The sequence below is a fragment of the Sardina pilchardus genome, chromosome 1 (genome assembly GCF_963854185.1).
Source record: "Sardina pilchardus chromosome 1, fSarPil1.1, whole genome shotgun sequence".
Lineage (NCBI taxonomy): Eukaryota > Metazoa > Chordata > Actinopteri > Clupeiformes > Clupeidae > Sardina > Sardina pilchardus.
Genome location: NC_084994.1, coordinates 7,625,399 through 7,647,654, shown reverse-complemented (window position 1 = coordinate 7,647,654; position 22,256 = coordinate 7,625,399). Strand labels below are relative to the sequence as shown.

Sequence of the window (22,256 nt, the reverse complement as noted above, 5' to 3'; positions counted from 1 at the left end):
CGGATCTCCTTATATGGGCAAAGATGGCAGCTTTGAATCCTTTTTGTAGGTGAACTTCAGAGGTGTATGTTGATGTGGCCTACAGGCGTTTCCTAACCAACTGTCCTAAAGCCATGTGAACTGGGCTAGAGTGGCCAAAGCCATTGATCCGTACTGAGTAACTGACTTTAGCCTATAGGCCTACACCCTAACATTTATATTCAAAATATGTCTATGGCTGTTCATCAACATTTAGTAAACAGACAGTAATATTGGGCAATTCATAGGATTCCTACTGTACAAGTTTTTCAGTAAAATAATCAAGGTAGCACCAAGGCAAATGAGGAAGCACTCAGTTGATCTTGTCAGATTGCTAAAAACAAAGATAGCGGTTCATGTTTAGCTACGGCTATAATCTATAGTATGCGGTGACACATGAAACAAGACGTAAAGCTGCATATGTCTCATGTCCATTCCCAGAGAGACTCTCCCACTGCTGCTAGGATGAGTGTCTCTCAGGAGAGAGAGGAGGCTGCAGGTCCCAGTAAAACACCCAGACCAGAGTCTGCAGCACACAGCTGTGTGCAACAAGGCAGCAAAGCAACACACTCTGATGGAGGGTGAGTTAATCCACAGATGCAGTACACATCATACCTGCCCCCACACCCTGTCTGTTCCTCTCTGGTGCATTGGTGCCTCCTTGTCTGTTTTTTTTTAATCATTATTATTATTATTTGGTGCCTTATCTGTGTTGTCAGTAAGCTTCCTAAACTATATTAATCTGTAAGTTAACTACACTGCTGTGAACCTTTTGTAGTTGTGTTTTGTCGTGTGTCTTTGTAGCACTGCTCTTCTCCAACAAAATGCTAGAAACTCCATCTTTTTTTCATTGAAAACATGCACACATACACACACACAAAAACATGTTATACACACAGAGTTATGAGAGAAGATTGACAGGAGGAGATAAAACAGTAAATACTGGTTATGTTTGTGACATTAAGTGAGGACATATCAGTCATTTGCATCCTTGTGTCTCTTTGTGTTTGCAGACCACAGACAAAGAGACCTCCATCTCCACACACACACACACACACACACACACACACACACAATAACTCTTATACACGAAAGCAAACTCACACATACAGACACTCATTTATATACACATGAACTGTAAGAGTAGGATATATGCATATACAGTGCCTATAGAAAGTCATCATACCCTTTTGAAATAGTTACTTTTTTTGTCTTGCAGTCTGAAATCAAAACCCATTTAAAAGAAATATTTTTCCAGTTTTATTTACAAATGTAGCTGTAGGCTACAACATAAAAAAAAAACAGTTCTGAACATTAATTAAAAAACTAGAATAACAGGGTTGGAAAAGTCATCATACCCCTGACTTAATACTTTGTAGAGCTTCCTTTTGCTTTTGCTCTCTTCAAGTCAATCCACAGATGTTCTATCCACCTCTTTCCTTAACCCGGAAATATGTATCGTTGCGATGGTTACGATACTGTTTTCAACTTCCGTTCATTCTGTTAACATGTGCGTTCTCCATAGCAAACTAGGTTATACCTCAACTTAGATTTCGTTCGAAATGTTGACAATTCTGCCCTCAGCATGTACAGTATATACTGCATCACATATAACCAATATAAAATAGAAAAGTTGACTTTTATATGCGTTATGATATGTTAAGCACCGTAAACCGTCACGTTAAAACAGATACAATGCAGCTTCGCCGGAAATAGAAAACCGTCTCGGTGTCATGGCGACCCCCATTGTTGGCTGCGGAATATCGTGGATAGGATTTAAGTCAGGGCTCTGACTTTGCCACTCAACGATATTCAGTTCTACAATTTCTCTCTCTCTCTCTCTCTCTCTCTCTCTCTCTCTCTCTCTCACACACACACACACACACACACACACACACACACACACACACACACACACACACACAACCTCATTACCCACCCCAATGTGTAGATGATGTGTGGATGATGCACAGACACGTTCCTGCAACCCCAAACAAAGTCAAAGGTTCAGTCATTTGGTTTCTTGTGTCTCTTTGTGTTTGCAGACCACAGGCAAAGAGACCTCCATCTTCAGTGCCCAGCGGTGTGTCCATGAAGAGTGATCGGTCCGTGATGGAGCCTCTGAACTTCAGCAGTGGAGCGCCAAAGTCTAATGCAGGAATAAAGTGAGTTTAGACATAGAGGAAGGAGATCATGCAGGGATTTACACACACACACACACACACACACACACACACACACACACACACACACACACACACACGACACACACAGCCTCACTAAGCACCCCAATGTGTAGCGCCCACCTGGATGAGGCACGGCAGCTATTGTGTGCCAGGGTGTTCATCACACACCAGCTGGTGGAGAATAGGGGAATGGATGAATGAGCTAGTTACACAGGAGGGACTATTGGGACACGTTCCTGCAACCCTAAACGAAACCATACAGTAGGATTGTAACCCACTCCTGGCTAAGAACACCTTCACTCTAGGTTTGTGAGAAGGGGAGTTCAAGTGGAATTACATTTACACATGTACGTACTATAAAATGGGCCCTTTGAAAATTTGAAAATAAAATACATTGTCCTTTAAGTAAGTGTCTCTTTGTGTTTGCAGACCACAGGCAAAGAGACCTCCATCTCCAGTGCCCAGCGGTGTGTCCATGAAGAGTGATCGGTCCTTGATGGAGCCTCTGAACTTCAGCAGTGGAGCACCAAAGTCTAATCCAGGAATAAAGTGAGTTTAGACATAGAGGAGATCATGCAGGGAGTTCTACACACACACACACACACACACACACACACACACACACTCTCTCACTCTCACTCTCTCTCACACACACATACACACACAACCTCATTACCCACCCCAATGTGTAGATGATGTGTGGATGATACACAGACACGTTCCTGCAACCCCAAACAAAGTCAAAGGTTCAGTCATTTGGTTTCTTGTGTCTCTTTGTGTTGGCAGACCACAGGCAAAGAGACCTCCATCTCCAGTGCCCAGCGGTGTGTCCATGAAGAGTGATCGGTCCGTGATGGAGCCTCTGAACTTCAGCAGTGGAGCACCAAAGTCTAATGCAGGAATAAAGTGAGTTCATACATAGAGGAGATCATGCAGGGAGTTCTACACACACACACACACACACACACACACACACACACACACACACACACACACACACACACACACACACAGATGAGAATTTGATTATCTTATCCCATGTCTATGCAGTAAGCTCAGTGCTGATCTGACCCAGGATCAGCACAGGTGTGGAGTGTGTGAGCAGGTCCTGAGAGACCCAGTCATCACCACCTGTGGACACCGTTTCTGCAGGCAGTGCATCAGCAGCTACTGGGAGCAGCCTGGACTACCAGGAGACCAAGCCTGTCCCCAGTGTGGAAAGACATGCAGAACCCAACCTCCTCTGGATGAACACACAGATATGAGCACACAGGTTGAACACACAGACTTGATCAACAGCAGGAGACACCTGCACACTGGACATACATCAGGCAGAAAGAGGGAACTGGGTGAGTATAGATTTTGGCTTTTTTAAAAAAAATTGAGCATTTGGTTCTTTTTATTGTTTATAAAATATAAAATATGTATATGTTTTTCTGATAATTAATGTTAATAAATAGATTAATTGCATTTTTTTAATGGTTGCAGGCCTATTTTGTCTACAGAGAGTTAGTATTTTTGAATATTTTCTGGCACAGACACAAATAGAAAAGAACATGTTGATGTATCAAGTGAGAATACCTGTTGGTGTGTTGTGTACTTTTATTTCTCATATTAAATTGAACATTCACCCACAAAACTTGGCATGCATTCAGAGGGTGTCATAATGAATCCTAAACTTCTATAGGCCCAACAGGTTTTGTGCACCCCGGTCTTTCAGTGTCCTGGGAATTCTTGACGAAAAATTGCTCATGCAAAAAAATAAATCTGACTTTACCTATTTGACCGCCATTTCGCTGCACGGCGGTCATAATAAATAGTTCAACCTGGCCTAACTGTATGTATTGACTTGTAATTGTTTAAGTAGATGAGGACCTGAGGAGAGTTATAAAGAATCACAAAGCCAGTCTGAAGAGGAGATTTGAGAACATCTCTGAAGGCATCATCAAACCAGGTGCTGAGATACTCCTCAATCAGATCTACACAGAGCTCTACATCACAGAGGGAGAGAGTGAAGGGGTGAATAAGGAACATGAGGTTTGGCAGGTAGAGTTAGCATCCAGACCTCAAACCACAGAAGAGACATCAATCAACTGCAATGACATCTTCAAGCCCTTACCTGGACAGGAGAGGCACATCAGAACTGTGATGACCAAGGGTGTTGCTGGAATTGGAAAAACAGTCTCAGTGCAAAAGTTCATTCTTGATTGGACAGATGGGATTGCCAATCAGGATGTAGATTTTATGTTCCCCCTTTCTTTCCGTGAGCTGAATTTAGTTAGGGATGATCAGTACAGTCTTCACAGGCTCCTGCTTGACCTCCACCCTGAGTTGAAGGAGCTGAATGATGGTGAAGGATACAAAGACTGTCGTCTCGTGTTCATCTTTGATGGTTTGGATGAGAGTCGGTTGACACTGGATCTGAAACGGAACAGTAAGTTGTCTGATGTGAAACAAACATCACCAGTGAATCTCATAATGGCTGGCCTAATTCAAGGCACTCTGCTTCCCTCTGCACTCATTTGGATAACCTCACGACCAGCAGCAGCCAGTCAGATTTCTGCTCAGTTCATCGACCAGGTAACAGAAGTGAGAGGATTCAATGACCCACAAAAGGAACAGTACTTCAGGAAGAGAATCACTGATGAGAGTCAGGCCAGCAGAATCATCTCACACATTCAGACATCCAGGAGTCTCCATATTATGTGCCACATTCCAGTCTTCTGTTGGATCACAGCCACTGTGCTTCGTCAGATCCTGAAACAGGACAACACCCAAGAAATTCCCTCAACTCTGACTGAGATGTTCATACACTTCTTGCTGATCCAGGCAACTCGAAAGGATCAGAAATATCAAGAAAGACAAGAAAAAGATAAAAAGAGACTCTTGAGATCACAGAAAAAAATACTTCTGAAGCTGGCAGAACTGGCTTTCAAGAATCTAGAGAACGGCAACCTCATGTTTTACGAGGAAGACCTGAGAAAGTGTGGCATTGATGTCAGTGAGGCCTCAGTGTACTCTGGCATGTGCACTGAGATCTTCAAGGAAGAATCTGTGTTTCACCAGAGGAAGGTCTACTGCTTTGTGCATCTTAGTGTCCAGGAGTTTCTGGCAGCTCTCTTTGTGTTTCACTCGTATTTGGCGAAGAACCTTGAGGCTGTAAAATCCCTCCTCAGTGATGAGCAAAGAGATGTACTAAATCCATCATTTGTATCTTCTTTTCTATCAGTACTAGGATTACAAACTCAAGACAACTTGCATGTTTTACTTAAGAGAGCAGTTGATAAGGCTTTGGAGAGCCAGAATGGACACCTGGATCTCTTCCTTCGCTTCCTCATGGGCATTTCTCTGGAGAGAAATCACGGACTTCTGCGAGGTCTACTGAACCGCACAAACAGCTCAAATAGCATCAAGGAAATATGTCAGTACATGAAGAAGCTCAACAGAGAAGGTCTCTCTCCTGAACGATGCATCAATCTTTTCCACTGTTTGTTTGAAATGAATGATGATTCCATGCACAAAGAGATTCAGAAATACTTGTCATCACCAAAGAACATCAAACATGAGCTGTCTCCTGCCCACTGTTCAGCACTGGCCCACATGCTTCTGATGTCTGAGGATGTGCTGGATGAGATTGACCTGAAGAAGTACAACACATCAGATGAGGGACGCAGGAGACTGATCCCAGCTGTGAGGTGCTGCAGAAAGGCACGGTGAGTTTCTGACAGAGATGAAAAAGTCCTGCTTCAGAAAGTAAAAGTCCAACCATGTATTGGATCTACCTGTGCACTTAACACAGGTGATATCACTAACTAGCTGCTCTACCTGGCCGAAGAGATGTGGGAATTAGAATCCGCTGGTTTAAGTGAATGGTTGGCATAGATATGTGGTAGGGCTTTTACTTTCTTAAGCCGCTGGTTTCTGATGGAGAGACTGTGTGAACTATATCTAATATTATGTGTGAGGGACCGAGGCGGCCACCCCACGTTGTGGGAGGTGCGTCACTGGATGTGTTGGTGTTGAGGGAAGGAGATGGCAGGAGATGGCAGTTCAATACAAAAATATTATTTATTTCAAACACAGGCAGATCAGGGAATCACGATCGGAGTCCAGGCAGGATACAGGGATCCTCAATCCAATCTAGGCGACACTTCTTCCAGGCAACAAACTAGGCAACAAACTTGGCAACAGGTCCAAACAAGGCGACCTTGCATAACTCTGGACCAACTTTTCCCCTTGCCTCACAGCAAGCAAGGGTTAACTTGTTAAACTTCAAATACAGTAACTTCAAGACTTCCCTTAATCCTGGACCTCCAGCTTTTCCATGTGGCTTCCCTGTTGTCTCCCATAATTGTGTCTCTCCCTTATGTGAAGAACCCTGCTAAATAGGCCAGCCAATTACCCAATTAGGTCTTGGACTGAACCACTATAGGTTGTGTGTGCTACACATACAACACACACATACACAGCAATAATCATGAAACAAGGTGCAGTGGGTGCATGTTTGGTTGCATTTTGATGCAGGGGTGGCCCAATGCAGGCTTTCAAGAGTTTATTGTAGGGGAAAATGAGGGCACTTTTTCACACTATGTTAAAGTCAGTGCTGTCTTCTACTGATCTGGGCCTGTATTCACAAAGCATTTTATCTTACCACTTAGAGCATTGAATGATTTTAGCTAGGAGTTTTCTCTTAAACGTTATTCACAAAGCCTCTCAGATCTAGTTTTAGTAAGGAGAAAGGACAAACCTTGATTAAAGTGATAACCTTGATTGGCTAATGATTATAACGCGGGAATGATGGCAAAAAACTTCCTTATACGATGACGAGTCGAGTGACAGGTGACAGGTCTTAGCTGGTGAGAATGCGTGTGCTATGTCGGACTGTGTAGGATGGAATATGATGAATAAATAGGCATAGCCTGAATTAATAAAGAGTAACGCGAATAGCCTAGGAGGATAATGAATTACACTACGGCGTGAAGTAGTATCTTTGCAACATGTTTTAAATTAATCTGTATTAAAACACGTACATTTGCAAATAGGAGAAAATATTTAATTTGATCTAGGCCTACAATGAGATGTTACATTTATTTTACATGCAATGGTAGTTTTGGTTGTCGGTGGCGTTATTGCATCCCTTAGTTGCAATGCACAATTCTTCCCTCGCAATTGACAGCTCCTGTAACCGCACGTTCATTTCAAAACATTGCGATGTGAAATGCCACTAAAAGCGGTTTAGGATTGTTTGTGAATAGGTCTTAGTGAGTTAGGAGTCCTCTTGAATTCTTTTAAGCTGTCCTAGACTTAGGAGCTACTTTAAAGCTTAAAATGCTTCTAGAATTACTTTTAATGGAAAAAAATAGGAGTCCTAAAGTTAGGAGTGACACGCCCATTATTTTGGGCGTTTCTCCTAAAATCGCCAGTTAGGAGCTACTTTTAGCCTTACATTTATTTCTTAATATGGGTCCTGGTATAGGACATTTAAAGATGTAAAATAGCCTTGATTTGAAGAAGTGGGAACACATTCCATTTTCACTGTAAGATTGATGTCAAATGTCTATAACCTTATACAAAATTGGAGTCAGGTATTTCTGGTGTATGTGTTAGGGCATAGTGTTAAAGTCGCGCTAAGCGGGGCTGGATAATGTCACTTCATTGAAACAAAACAGAGAGCTAGCTCACTACTGCCTCCCCCTCCCTCCTGTGCAATTGTCGGTGATTTGCTGGAACAGTTTGGTTTTATGGCCCAGGGTTTTTTTTGTTGTCGTTTTTTGAGCCTAGGCTGTCCACAGACATTTTTGTTTTACAGTACATTCAAGGCACAGGCAGCTAGCAGATGTTGAGCTGATGTTTGCTGTGAGTGACAAAAAAGGTTTTAGCCTAAAATATGTGTATCATCGCTTAGAGCACCTTTAATCAAATCTCTATGTTTATTCATTGAGTTCATGTTAACAATATCTCTTCATCCATTTTTGGCAATATTTTATCTGTTCTGGTTTTGTGTTGTTTTGCAGACTTGCTGAATGTCAACTCTCAGAGAAGTCCTGTGGAATTGTGGCTACTGTTCTACAGTCACCAAACTCCCTGATAGAACTGGACCTGAGTCACAATGACCTGAGAGATTGTCGCGTTCAGCTTCTCTCTAAGGGACTGTCTAGTCCCCACTGCAAACTACACACATTAAGGTTGGTGTACTGACCAAACTGTTTGTTTTCTTGATTATGTGGTTAGTTAGACACTTCCGGGAAGGGTGACAAAAATATTAATTATTTATAATGAATTGGGCAGCAGTGGCTCAGGAGGTAAAGAAGTTGTTATAGTAACCAGACGGTTTCTGGTCTTGTCCTACTCAAGTGTTCCAATGAGCAGGATGGTGACTTGCATGGCAGTCTTTGCCATAGTATGTGTAAGACTGTGTGTGTGTGTGTGTCTGTGTGTGTTTGTGTGAAAGGGTGAATGTGAGGCAAGCCATTGAAAAGCTCTTTGAGAGCTCAGAGGAGTGAAAAGCCCTAAATGTCATTTACCGTTTACCATAACACAAGAACTGAACCTCAATTAGTCGGCCCTTCACAGCATCAACTCTAAATGTCTTTGCATAATACAACATTTAGCTAGTGAAGATTTGATATAACATAAGAGATGGTGTAGTGTAGGAATTTATGCACATCTACAGTATACAAATTCGATAGGTGCTGGAAACGCGCACAAGCAAAGATATCCTCAGACTGTCTCGTATGCTCCCACTGTAATGACAGGTTACAACGTTTCTATCTTTTGTCTACATTTGTGCCCGTATCCAGCATCTATCGAATTTGTATAGATGTGCGTACAAGACAGTGTGCGCAAAAAAATCTTTTGATAACACAACAAATAAATATCAGCCACTGTCATCGTATGTCATATTATTGGCCCATAGGTCAATACCAGTCAGTAAGGCAAATATAAAGTCTCTCAGGTGTGTTTGTGTGTGTGTGTGTATATCTTGGTTATGTTGATTTATTGGGTCACTGTGAAACAATATTACTTTCATTTGTCCATCTCCATAATATTTTCTCATGTTAATATACAGACTTGTTGAATGCAAACTCCCAGAGACGTTCTGTGGAATTGTGGCTGCTGTTCTACAGTCACCAAACTCTCTGATAGAGCTGGATCTGAGTCAGAATGACCTGGAAGATTCTGGAGTTCAGCTTCTCTCTAAGGGACTATCTTGTCCCCACTGTAAACTGCAGATATTAAGGTTGGTGTAAGGCCTTTCTGACATCGACCAGTAGCAAATCGAGGCACTTAAAGGAGGCGGGTCAACCAAGCGCTTGGAGAAACCGTTTAGCACAGGCTCTTGGTCAGACTAAAGTCTCGCAGAGCCTTGAAAGTCGATGGCAATCAGGCTAGTGGAGTGGGAAAGACTGTTTTGGATGTTACCGTTGAATTGTGTTAGCTCAGTACCAGCTTAGCAAAGGCGGATGCTGCATTAAGGACAGGATAAAATACGATGAAAATTGTCTGCACCGACTTACACCGGCTAAGTTGAAAATGAGGTCCTATGTCCAAAATTCCAAACTATTCTTTTAACAAGAAAATGGCAATTTGTGCATGAATCAAAGAATAGTCTTACTTGCCCAGAGGAAACAAACTGTATATGTCAGCAATCTGAATGCAACATACCGGTAATACAAATCAGCACCAGTTAGATAGTGAAGGAACTACAGTGTGTTTTGTGTGTGTTATTTTTTTTCAGCATTTTACTGCATTTAGTCAATTTGATTTATAATAACCTTGTGTAATATATTGAGGTTTGACATAATTCTGTCAAATGCTGTTGCAGATTTGCTGACTGTAAACTCACAGAGAAGTCCTGTGGAATTGTTCATACTATTCTACAGTCACCAAACTCCTTGATAGAGCTGGACCTGAGTCACAATGACCTGGGAGATTCTGCAGTTCATCTTCTCTCTAAGGGACTGTCTAGTCCCCACTGTAAACTGCAGATATTAAGGTTGGTGTAAGGCCATGCATTTACTGATATTTGTTTTACTTGTTTGTTTCATTTGACTACATGAATGTGTGTGTATGTGTGTATAATCTATATGTGAATGTTTTTTTTTACTGTCATTGTAGGGTAATAATCTATCTTGATCATGTTGATTCAGTGGTGCACTGTTTACTGTTGGAGGTGCGATGTTTTATCTTTTCTCATATTGATATGCAGACTTGCTGAATGTCAACTCTCAGAGAAGTCCTGTGGATTTGTGGCTTTAGCTCTACAGTCACCAAACTCCCTGATAGAGCTGAACCTGAGTCACAATGACCTGGGAGATTCTGGAGTACAGCTTCTCTCTAAGGGACTGTCTAATCCCCACTGCAAACTGCAGACATTAAGGTTAATTTAAGACCATGCATGCACTAATATTTTTCTTGTTTGTTAATTTGACTGTTGACTGTGTGTGTGTGTGTGTGTGTGTGTGTGTGTGGGGGGGGGGGGTATAATATATATGTGCATTATTTTTGTACTGTCATTACAGGGTAATAATCTCTCTTGATTATGTACATTTAGCAGTGCACTATTTACTGATTAGTGGTGGAATGTTTTATCGTTTCTCATGTTGATATGCAGACTTCCTGACTGTAAACTCTCAAAGAAGTCCTGTGGAATTGTGCCTACTGTTCTACAGTCACCAAACTCCCTGATAGAGCTGGACCTGAGTCACAATGACCTGAGGAATTCTGGAGTTCAGCTTCTCTCTAAGGGACTGTCTAGTCCCCACTGCAAACTGCAGACATTAAGGTTGGTGTGGGGTTTTGGATATGATAGGTCTAGTCATGATAGGAGGGAGGGTGGTGGTAAGAGCTAGATAAAGCATGTTCAGCTGTTAGTGGTGCTAAGAGAGGAAGTACCCTCGGAAGAGTTGGGTGTTCTGTGCACCCCTATATGTTAGTTACACATGACACTACGTCTCAGTAAAGACATATCATTTGATGTAATGCTAATTGTTAGGTTGTAATTTAATACAGTGCAGTCAGTAATAGACACAATCCTGAGTCCTGAGGAGTTACTGTATCACTTTAGAATGACTGATCTTTTCCTTCTCTCCCTCTCTGTCTGTGTGTGCTTGTTTGTCTATCTGTCTCTCTCAGGCTCAGTAACTGTGGTATCTCAGACGAAGGTTATGTTTGTCTTGCTCTGGCTCTGATGTTAAACCCCTCATGTGTGAAAGAGCTGGATGTGAGCAACAATTACCCTGGAGATTCGACAGAAAAGCTGTTATCTGCTACACTAGAGGATCCTCACCGCAAAGTTGAAGCACTTCAGTACGTACACTAAATCGAGAACCAGCAACATCAACTTGCTTGTGTAGATACATAAAATTGTATTCATTCATCATTAGCTCCCACTATATTACATTACATTACATTTGGCTGACACTTTTTTAACCAACGCGTCTTGAATTTCCCCTTGGGGATCAATAAAGTCAATAAATCTATCTATCTACATGGTAAACATTTAAGCTTTTTAAAGCAATTCTAACAACAATTCTAGGAACATTTAAAAGGATAGAATACAGTTAGAGTTGAAAAAAAGTAGAAAAGTCTGAAAAATAGTGAAATTTAAAAAGGTAGAGTGCAGTTGGACTAAGTGCACCAATGAGTGCAGTTGTCCGGAGGGGGAGTACAGCTGCCTCTTTCTTGTCCCTGTCAAGGTTGCCATGGTCGTGGACACCTCAGCGAGTCACAGATCCGCAAGACTAGTTGTAGTTAGTGCTATGAGAGAAGATGTTCTCTGAAGAGCTGGGTCTTCAGAAGCTTTTTTGAAGATGGAGAGGGATGTCCCTACTGTAGTAGGAACTGGTAGTGGGTCCCACCGATGAAGAACAACAGATGAAAAAAGTTTGGATTGGCCTGAGCATGCTGGTGGAAGAGCTTGACGCTGCTCACCTGAAAAGCGTATTGGTCGGGTGGTAGCATATGCCTGTATGAGGGCATTCAAGTAGGTGGGAGCAGAGCCAGAGAGTACAGTTTGTAGGCAAGCTTTAGAGTCTTGAATTTGATGCGAGCAGCCAACGGTAGCCAGTGTAGCTGGATGAGCAATGGGGTGACGTGCCCTTTTGGGTTGGTTGTAGACCAGACATGCCGCTGCATTCTGGATCATCTGAAGGGGTTTCACTGTGGAGACCTGTCAGGAGGGCATTACAGTAGTCACGTGACATGACTATTGCCTGTACCAGGAGTTGGGAAGTATCTTGAGTCAAGTAGGTCCTGATTTTCTGTATGTTGTAGAGTGCGTAATGACACAACCTGGCAACTGAGGCCACATGATTGGAGAAGGTTGATTGGTTGTCGAGAACTTGATGTTGGTGTCATGGTGTATAGTAGGTTTGGCTGGGAGGACCAGCAATTCTGTTTTTGAGAGGTTTAGCTGGAGGTGGTGTGCCTTCATCTATGTTGACATGTCTGAGAAGCAGTCTGAGATTCGTGTCAAGGCCAAAGGGTCATCAGGTGGAAAGGACAGATAGAGTTGTGTGTATGAGAAGCCGTGGTATGAGAAGCCATGCAAACCAATGATCTGTCTCAAGGAGGTGGCGTAGATAGCAAAGTGAAGGGGACCCAGCACTGAGCCCTGAGGGACCCCTGTGAGAGAAAGTGAGCTGCGGTTGTCCAAGCCCTGATACATTAAACGAGCGTCCTGTGAGGTAGGATTCAAACTAGGAGAGAGCTGAGCCAGAGACGCCCATGTGTGCGAGTATATAGAGGATGCAGTGATTTACCGTGTCAAAGGCAGCCAATAAGAATGAGTACTGATCGCCCTGGCCTCCTTTAAGGCTTCTGTTACGGACAGCAGAGCTGTTTCAGTGAGTGGCTGCTTTTGAACCCAGATTGATTTGGATCCAGAAGATTGTTCTGTGAAAGGAATTCAGAGACTTGTTTGAAAACTGCTCACTCTATACCTTTGGATAGGAAAGGCAGGAGCGAGGCAGGACGGTAGTTCTCAATTTGAGCCGGGTTGAGTGAAGGTTCACAAGTTCCTAAGTAATAGAATTTGAACTGTAAAAGTGTGTTTGTATACTGTATTACATGAACACAACACTAACACTATTGGGGCACCTTGTAAAGACTGTCCTTTCCATTTACCCATTTCTAATATCTGATAGTTTGTCATGTTGTTTTGCAGGCTTGCTAAATGTACACTTACAGAGAGGTCCTATGGAATTGTAGCTACTGTTCTACAGTCACCAAACTCCCTGATAGAACTAGACCTGAGTCAAATGAATTTAAGAGATTCTGGAGTTCAGCTTCTCTCTAAAGGACTGTATAGTCCCCACTGCAAACTGCAGACATTAAGGTTGGTGTAAGGCCAGGCATCTCCTGATATTCTTTGTTCAATTTGTGTGTTTGTGTATAGGTATCATGTACATGTGAATGACTTTTTCACTGTCATTACAGGCAAATAATCTCTCTTGATTATGTCGATTTAGTGTTGCACTAAACAGTATCCCTTCCATTTATCCATCTCTGTAATATTTGATCTTTGTTCATGTTGTTTTGCAGACTTGCTAAATGCAAACTCTCAGAAACCTCCTGTGAAATTGTGGCTGCTGTTCTACAGTCACCAAACTCCCTGATAGAGCTGAACCTGAGTCACAATGACCTGGGAGATTCTGGAGTTCAGCTTCTCTCTAAGGGACTGTCTAGTCCCCACTGTAAACTGGAGACATTAAGGTTGGTGTTGGGTGAGATAGGCCTAGTCATGATAGGGGAAAGGGTGATGGATAGAGCTACAGTAGGTAAAGTATGTTCAGCTGTTAGTGGTGATGTACTGTACGAGTTGGGTCTTCAGTGCACCCCTATATGTTAGTTACACTTTATGCCACATCTTAGTAAATACATATGATTTAATGCTAATTATTAGCTTGTTATTTAATATAGTGCAGTTCAGTAACAGACACAACCCTGAGACCTGACAGGATATGATATCACTTTAGAATGACTAACCTCTCTCTCTCGCTCTCTCTCTCTGTATCTCTCTCTCTCTCTTATTGTGTGTGTGTGTGTATGTTTGTTTGTCTGCCTGTGTTTCTCAGGCTCAGTAAGTGTGGTATCTCTGATGAAGGTTATGTTTGTCTGGTTCTGGCTCTGATGTTAAACCCCTCATGTGTGAAAGAGCTGGATGTGAGCAACAATCATCCTGGAGATTCGACACAGAAGCTGCTATCTGCTACACTAGAGGATCCTCACCGCAAAGTTGAAGCACTTCAGTACGTACACTAAATAGACAACCAGCAACATTAACCTTTTGGCATTTTTAGACAGTTGCGTATTCATTAGCCATTTGCCCACATGAGAAGATCCGGGTGTTAATTGAAGCTAACTACCAAGTTACATTGTAAGTCATCTCTGGGATAGCAAAGATCAACTTGTGCCGTCTTCACGTACCGAAGATCACAATATCCACTCGAAGGCAGAGGACAAAACTGTGTAGCACACAACGTCTGCATTTCCAACTTCTTTGTCTCCGTAAGAGTTTAGCAGGTGCGATAATTCCAAATGCTCATGTTATTTTCCCATAGGAAAAATCTCAAGATACCGGATCTCCTTATTTGGGCAAAGATGGTAGTAAAGATTATTTGGAATAATGTATTTTGGTTATGTAGACTTATTGGGGCACCATGTAAACAGTAACCTGACTCTCGCCAGATCTGGGACTGAACGATAGGAGATGTATTTCAGAAGGCAGGGCCTTGTAAAAAACTCCTTGTATTTGATTGGATAAACCACTTGTCCGTTACCTTGAATGACGCACTAGGCTACTTCAAGCTCTTGCCAAACCCGGCCGGAACAAGAGTGAAAACATCCTTGCCACCAATAGATGCCTTCAAAACCATTAACTGTTCATCTTTTAAAGAATGAATACTCGATAGATTCGACAAAACAGTTGAATTAGCAGAATCAATGTCAGCACAAGACTCCTCGGTGCGCGTCGCCATTGTTGTTTGAATCAGACAGTCACTTCGGCGCTACGTCACACCCCTCCGGCGATCCTGATTGGTTCATTATTTTTTGCTCCCGAGAAATAGTTTGCTATGGGCTCAGGTCCAGACCAGGGGGTCAGGATTTGGAGGGTTAGCTTCAGCCAGTTAGCATGTCATTTGGCCGCCGACATCTTTGAAAAAATGGCGTTCCAAGGTTGCCACATATCCGGCACCAGCGCATGCACGAGACAGCTCATGCACGAGCTGTCTCAGCTCATGCACGAGTTTGGTGTTGAGCACGAGCGTCCTCGCGCGCCCATGTTGATAACGCATTCTAGAAGACATAAATAAAATGACTGACGACTAGGATTAAGTTACTGATACTTGATGCCTGTGGATTATCATTATACCAGGCTTTGTGAAAAAAGCAAATGTTGTTCTAATAGGTTACTATTATTTGCATTAGACTATGTATGAGTTGGCAAGGTATGATAAGTAGGGCTGTCAATCGATTAAAATGTTTAATCTAATTAATTACATACTCTGTGATGAATATTATCTAAATTAATCGCATATAAAATGTAATCCCAAAATCACAATGTCAACACTATTTCTTTGCAGTAATGTGGTACTTAAGAGTTGACGAACTCCGGTGATATGCAAATTCTGTGCTGCAGACATTGCAGAGGACTTTGTTTTAATCAACACTTTCTTTTTAACACCGTCAGGCCGTTTTTTTTTAAAGTAAATGTTCCAATCAATGATCCAGGCAGCACATTCTCGTCTCCCCATTTTACGGTCTAATGGTTACTGACTAGAATGGCTCCGGGTCAAAGGTCATCGATTAATCTGCGTTAATTTTTTTAATCAGTTATTTTATCTCAAATTAATTAATCTAAATTAATCAGTTATTTTGACAGCCCTCATGATAAGACATTTTAGGAAATGCGAAGAAATTCTCTAACTAAACCCAATTATTAACCTACTCGCTGTCGTGTAGGCTAGGCTATGAAAACTATTTTAAAACTCTCAGCTGTAGACCTGGAGCCTAGTTCATAACAACGCAGCATTGGGGGTCACAGCCTACAGTAGATAACGGCAAAAGTTTCCGACAGTGACAGCAGACTTAAAATGCATGCTGCTCGAAACAATGGAGGCGCGCTTCTATCGGTAAGCCTATAATACGCGTTGGCTTCGTCTGCCTGCAAATGTAGGGTTTTTTTTTTTTTTAAGTATATTTTTTGGGCTTTTATGCCTTTAATGATAGGACAGTTGAGAGAGACAGGAAGTGAGTGGGAGAGAGCGTTGGGGTAGGATCCGGAAAGGACCACGGGGCGGGAATCGAACCCGGGTCGCCGGCATGCGGTGCAGGTGCCCCAGCCAGTCGCGCCACGGCTGGGGCCCAAATGTAGGTTTAAGCTGCAAAGTCACACTGGGTGCAGCACAAATAGCATATCAGGTATCCACAAGTTTCTTACATCCCATGTCTACTTATTAAGAGTAATTTTCGTCGGGTAGTATTGCGCACATAACATCCTAGGTTCAAAGCATTTACTGTGGGGATCATATTTATGTGTTTGCTAAGTGAGTTCTTGCTCAATATTGACTCGCCATGTTTATTATATCATGACATATGAATATCACATTATAGGATTTCGAGACAAGGGGCAAACTTCTCCACCACCATCCCAACTCAAATAATTAAATACATTTGAGCCTGTAACAATAGGAGCGCGTTCACGAACACCTTCTCTCACTCTCCAATCTTCATCAACGATGTACCTATGTTGTCTCGTTGTAACGTGGAACCTAATTGGCTCATTCTAGCTGGTGACGGAAATGAACACCCATGGAACGCCATTTTCTCAAAGATGGCTGCGGCCAATTTCAAACTTTTTTGGCTGAAGTAGCTAGCCTAGCATGGGCCATTGAAATGAATGGGGGCGGGACTTAGTCCCTCTCTCCAGTTCTTATAATACCTCCATGGTCCAGACCCTTGTGTGGAGCTCAGCAAAACGCCTCTGGTGGAGAATGGCGGAACTACAAGGGTCTGGCGAGAGCCAGGCTATGTAAACAGTGTCCCTTCCATTTATATCCATCTGATAATTTGTGCTGTTTGTTTATAGGCTTGCTAAAGTCACACTTACAGAGAAGCCCTGTGGAGTTGTAGCCACTGTTCTACAGTCACCAAACTCCCTGATAAAGCTGGACCTGAGTCAAATTGACCTGAGAGATTCTGGAGCTCAACTTCTCTCCAAGGGCTTGTCTAGTCCCCACTGCAAACTGCAGACATTAAGGTTGGTGTAAGGCCATGCATTTCCTGATATATTTTGTTTAATCTGTGTGTGTGTGTGTGTATGTGTGTAGTAGGGATGCAACGGTACAGTTTTGCCACGGTTCGGTTTGTATCACGGTTTTTGGGCCACGGTAACGGTTCGGTTTCAATATATCAATATTATCTTGCCTCTAGCATACAGGAGGCTATATTTGCCTTTTCTATTTCAACAATGTGCTTCTACTTACACTTGCAGAGAAAATATTAAATGCATAGCCTGACACAGATGAAGCAGAATCACAAAAATGTATTAAAAGAAAAGAACACCATCATTGCCTTCTGTCATAAACAGGCAATGTTATCCATAGTGCAGTGCAGCATAAAGTAATGTGTAGTTATTTATTTAATAAACTCACTGTTCTTCACACATTTAAAGAAAATACTTCACTGTTATACACCCTCAAAAAAGTAGTGAACAATTCTGAAAATCTTCTCAAAATAATTGGTGAGGTAGTATTATGTGTAGTTTCAAATGGATATTTGATTTGGGAGTGCCTGCCCTGTCCTCTTTTATGAACGTAAAAAATGTAAACATAGACAAAAGTGCAGTGCAGCATTAAAAATATTAGAACAATGAAATGAACATTATTGCAACCTGTTGTCAGGGGGGGTCGGTTACATGTCGGCAGTCCGACATCCTGCCAGTCCGACATCCCTTTCGTCCGACATGCCGCTATTCAGACATGGTGTTATTCCGACATGCTGCCAATCCGACACATTTTAGTACCCCCATTCCGACAGGATTACAAATCCTATTTTTTTTCCACGTCAATTTAACAGACCCTATGAGCCCGACGGACGCAAAGTGCGTCAAAAAACACACCCATTCTTCTCTGTTACATTGCTCCACGATTATTAGTCACAGCGAGATGAGACCTATATTGCATGAAAGAGCTCAGAACCGGGGCTTTCCAACGAGACTAGACACGTGTCTGTACGATCAAGTATGAAAATAAAATCATGAATTTAAATGGCTATATCATATTTACAGTCTATTGCTCTGCGTTCACCCACGCAGCCACTGCTCTCGCTTGAATTACTCCGGGACCAGGCATCGCACAGACATAACACGCATATCAAATGAAAGAGGAGAAACAGAGCTTTCCATTGATACCAAACACATCGATCCTTTTGTGTTATAGAAACAGACGAAGTGACAAACAAATAAGAATCATATAGCTTCGGCTACCGCTATACTTTCGTTTGATTGACTCATGAAACCATGGTTAAAAAGATACGACTTGCATGTCAGATAAAAGAGGAGAGCTAGAGCTATCCACAGATACCAAATACAACCTTCTAGGCCATAAAACAGACGAAGTGACAGCAAAATAATAACTTAATTTAGCTCCACTTAGTCCGCAAATAATGAGAAGAAAACTTGCCATGTCTAGAACTGCTTTCACTTCCCCGAGTCGTGCACGCAACAGACACATAACCATATCAAGAAGTCTTCACAATGACATTTTAAATGTGAATCTTTATTATTTTACACAATTGGATATAGTTCTGATATTAATAGCCTATTGATGACCTCATGTCGGAATGGCACGTTGTTTGAAAAAAAAGTTAAATACCGCCACTGCGACCATGGAAAAAAAAAATGTCGGAGTGGTGGGACTTTCTCGCATAAAGAGACATGCCTCCACTACGACAATTGGACGTCAATGTCGGAGTGCTGGTATGTCGGAATGAACGGCGGTAGCCGGGGGGTCAATATTCCGAGAGGAAAGTGGCAAATTTGCCACTTCACAAAGTGTCTGTTTCCCCTGTGTCTCCTGTCGTGTGTGTGTGTGTGTGTGTGTGTGTGTGCGTGTGTGTGCGTGTGTGTGCGAGAGAGTTGTGTGACTGACGAGTGGACGAGCGATTGACTGATTTAGCAGTGAGTTTATTGTTTTTCGAGTGGACACCTCCCGCTGCCCGTAGCCTAGCATGTACAACGTCAGGAAAATAAATGACCCGAGTTTGGAATGACATGTCAGCCTCCCCATCTCCTATAACCTCCCATCCCTACAATATTTTCCAGTAAACTATCAAAAAGAGAATACACTCAGCTGTGTCGGCGTCACGCTTTCTTAGGCTACTCTAGCGAGCAATCAACGCAGGGCACCGGTTACACCGTTACACACAGACTTTATAATGTGGCAAATTTTCGACCTTCTAAAGTGGCAAATTTTCGTCTTTACAAAGTATATATACGTGGCCCTAATACGCCGTCGTATTCGTTATGTCTTTGGGAATTATAGGAATATTGTTGTCGAAAGGCTGCAGCAATGGATGGTTGGGTTTTCGGTGGCAAACTAACTCTCCGTGCTGCTCCACTTAAGGTTACAGCCGGGTGATGAAGGCGCAAGTGGGCCGACATGTTGGATGTGTTACCTTTATTAGGTGATCGTTGTGAAGCAGTGCTTGCAATGCACACTGTGCTTTGTTTACTGACGGTCTTTTTGCCTTGTTCGTGGGCTACTTCAAATGTCGCCATGATCATGCAGCCGCCGGTAAAGTTTGTTTCTTCTCACATGACTCCTTCATTTGCATTTCAACGCGCTTATTGGCTCTTGGGAAATTCAGTAAAATTCTGATTGGTTGTTGCAAGGTTGACGAGAGGCAAGCTGAACAGTCAGAGAAAACGCATCCCCCGGGTCCTAAGCACTCCTCTCTATCGCTCCCAGGCTACGCGCGCGCAATAACCTTGTATTAAATAAAAAGTTTAATGTCGCGTATACCGAAATATTGCGGTTTAGGTGAGTCTATTGAACCGAACAGGCCAAACCGAACGGTTCAATAAATTATTGAAAACCGTTGCATCCCTAGTGTGTAGGTATAATATACATGTGAATGATTTCTGTAGTGTCATTACAGGAGAATAATCTCTCTTGATTATGTTGATTTAGTGTTGCACTGTTAAACAGTATCCCTTCCATTTATCCATCTCTGTAATGTTTCTTTTCTCATGTTGTTATGCAGACTTGCTGAATGCAAACTCTCAGAAAAGTCCTGCGGAATTGTGGCTGCTGTTCTACAGTCACCAAACTCCCTGATAGAGCTGAACCTGAGTCAAATTGACCTAAGAGATTCTGGAGTTCAGCTTCTCTCAAAGGGACTGTCTAGTCCTCACTGTAAACTGCAGACATTAAGGTTTGTGTAAGGCCATGCATTTCCCAACATGTTTTTACTTCTCTGTTTCATTTGACTGGGGGGGGGGGGGGGGGGGGTATAATGTATATGTGAATTATTTTTGTACTGTCTTTACAGGGTAATAATCTCTTTTGATTATGTTTATTTAGTGGTGCACTTTTTACTGTGTATTGGTGCAATGTTTTATCTTTTCTCATGTTGATCTGCAGACTAGCTGAATGCAAACTTTCAGAAAACTCCTGTGGAATTGTGGCTGCTGTTCTAAAGTCACCAAACTCCCTGATAGAGCTGGACCTGAGTCGCAATGACCTGAGGAATTCTGGAGTTCAGCTTCTCTCTAAGGGACTGTCTAGTCCCCACTGCAAACTGCAGACATTAAGGTTGGTGCAGGGTGTTGGGTAAGGATAGGGGAAAGGGTGGTGGTAAGAGCTAGATAAAGCATGTTCAGCTGTTTGTTGTGCCAAGAGAGGAAGTACCCTCGGAAGAGTTGGGTGTTCAGTGCACCTCTATATGTTAGTTACACATTACATACATCATAATAAATAAATATGATTTGATGTAATGCTAATTATTAGCTCGTAATTTCATACAGTGCAGTTCAGTAATAGACACAATCCTGAGTCCTAAGGGGTTACTGTATCACTTTAGAATGACTAATATCTCTCTCTCTCTCTCTCTCTCTCTCTCTCTCTCTCTCACTTACTGTTTGTGTGTGTGTGTGTGTGTGTGTGTGTGTGTGTGTGTGTGTGTGTGTGTGTGCGTGTGTGTGTGTGTGTGTTTGTGTGTATATATATTTGTTTGTCTGTCTGTCTCTCTCTCAGGCTCAGTAGCTGCAGTATCTCAGATGAAGGTTATGTTTGTCTGGTTCTGGCTCTGATGTTAAACCCCTCATGTGTGAAAGAGCTGGATGTGAGCAACAATCATCCTGGAGATTCGACACAGAAGCTGCTATCTTCTACACTAGAGGATCCTCAGCGCAAAGTTGAAACACTTCAGTATGTACACTAAATAGATAGAATACATAATATAGTGTAGCGACCACAGGGGGGAGACATCATTCTGGGTTGAGCTAGTTAGCACAAAGGCTCATTGTACTATTAATGGTTGAGATAAAAGTCATGTTTTAGTGTTGTTATGTACATGTTAACTTGCCTTCTGTGGTTTCCAGTGCGTGTGACTGATAATATTGTTCAGCTCATGCTAACTTTTACGTGTACTTTAAGCACAGCAACTGAGGGCCAGATGTCTGTACATAGCAAACACCATGTTATCAGCACCATGGCCAAAGCGCAGAAACCTCACGTTCTCACACTTATGTTAGCGTCCTATCAAACCAGGATTAAGAGCGCCTTTCTTCAGCCCGTTTTATGTAGGTTCTCTGATGAAGGTTATCAACTGAACGACACTTCAATCAGATATACACTGTAAAAATAACCATCTTGAAAAAACAGTACATTTATGGCAGCTGGGGCGGCAAAAACAAACTGTGGGGCAGCAAAAAAAAAATACTGTGAAGTAACAGAAAACTACTTTCTCATAAAAATACGGCTATTTTCCATAATTAAAATACAGTTTGTAGTTGTAATTTTAACAAGATTTTGCCTTATTTTCATG

At 42.3% G+C, this 22,256-nt stretch overlaps 1 protein-coding gene across 1 annotated transcript in view; it reads left to right on the top strand.

Moving 5' to 3' along the window:
* The first annotated feature begins 483 nt into the window (after positions 1-483).
* Positions 484-22,256, top strand: part of LOC134076153 (NACHT, LRR and PYD domains-containing protein 12-like) — a 48,313-nt gene continuing 26,540 nt past the window's right edge. The window contains exons 1-12 of the mRNA XM_062531158.1: positions 484-599; positions 2,064-2,183; positions 2,634-2,753; positions 2,991-3,110; positions 3,255-3,477; positions 4,077-5,917; positions 8,219-8,389; positions 10,414-10,584; positions 10,819-10,989; positions 13,749-13,919; positions 20,472-20,642; positions 20,852-21,022. Coding sequence (XP_062387142.1) covers positions 484-599; positions 2,064-2,183; positions 2,634-2,753; positions 2,991-3,110; positions 3,255-3,477; positions 4,077-5,917; positions 8,219-8,389; positions 10,414-10,584; positions 10,819-10,989; positions 13,749-13,919; positions 20,472-20,642; positions 20,852-21,022 — 3,566 coding nt within the window. The remainder of the gene's footprint in view (positions 600-2,063; positions 2,184-2,633; positions 2,754-2,990; positions 3,111-3,254; positions 3,478-4,076; positions 5,918-8,218; positions 8,390-10,413; positions 10,585-10,818; positions 10,990-13,748; positions 13,920-20,471; positions 20,643-20,851; positions 21,023-22,256) is intronic.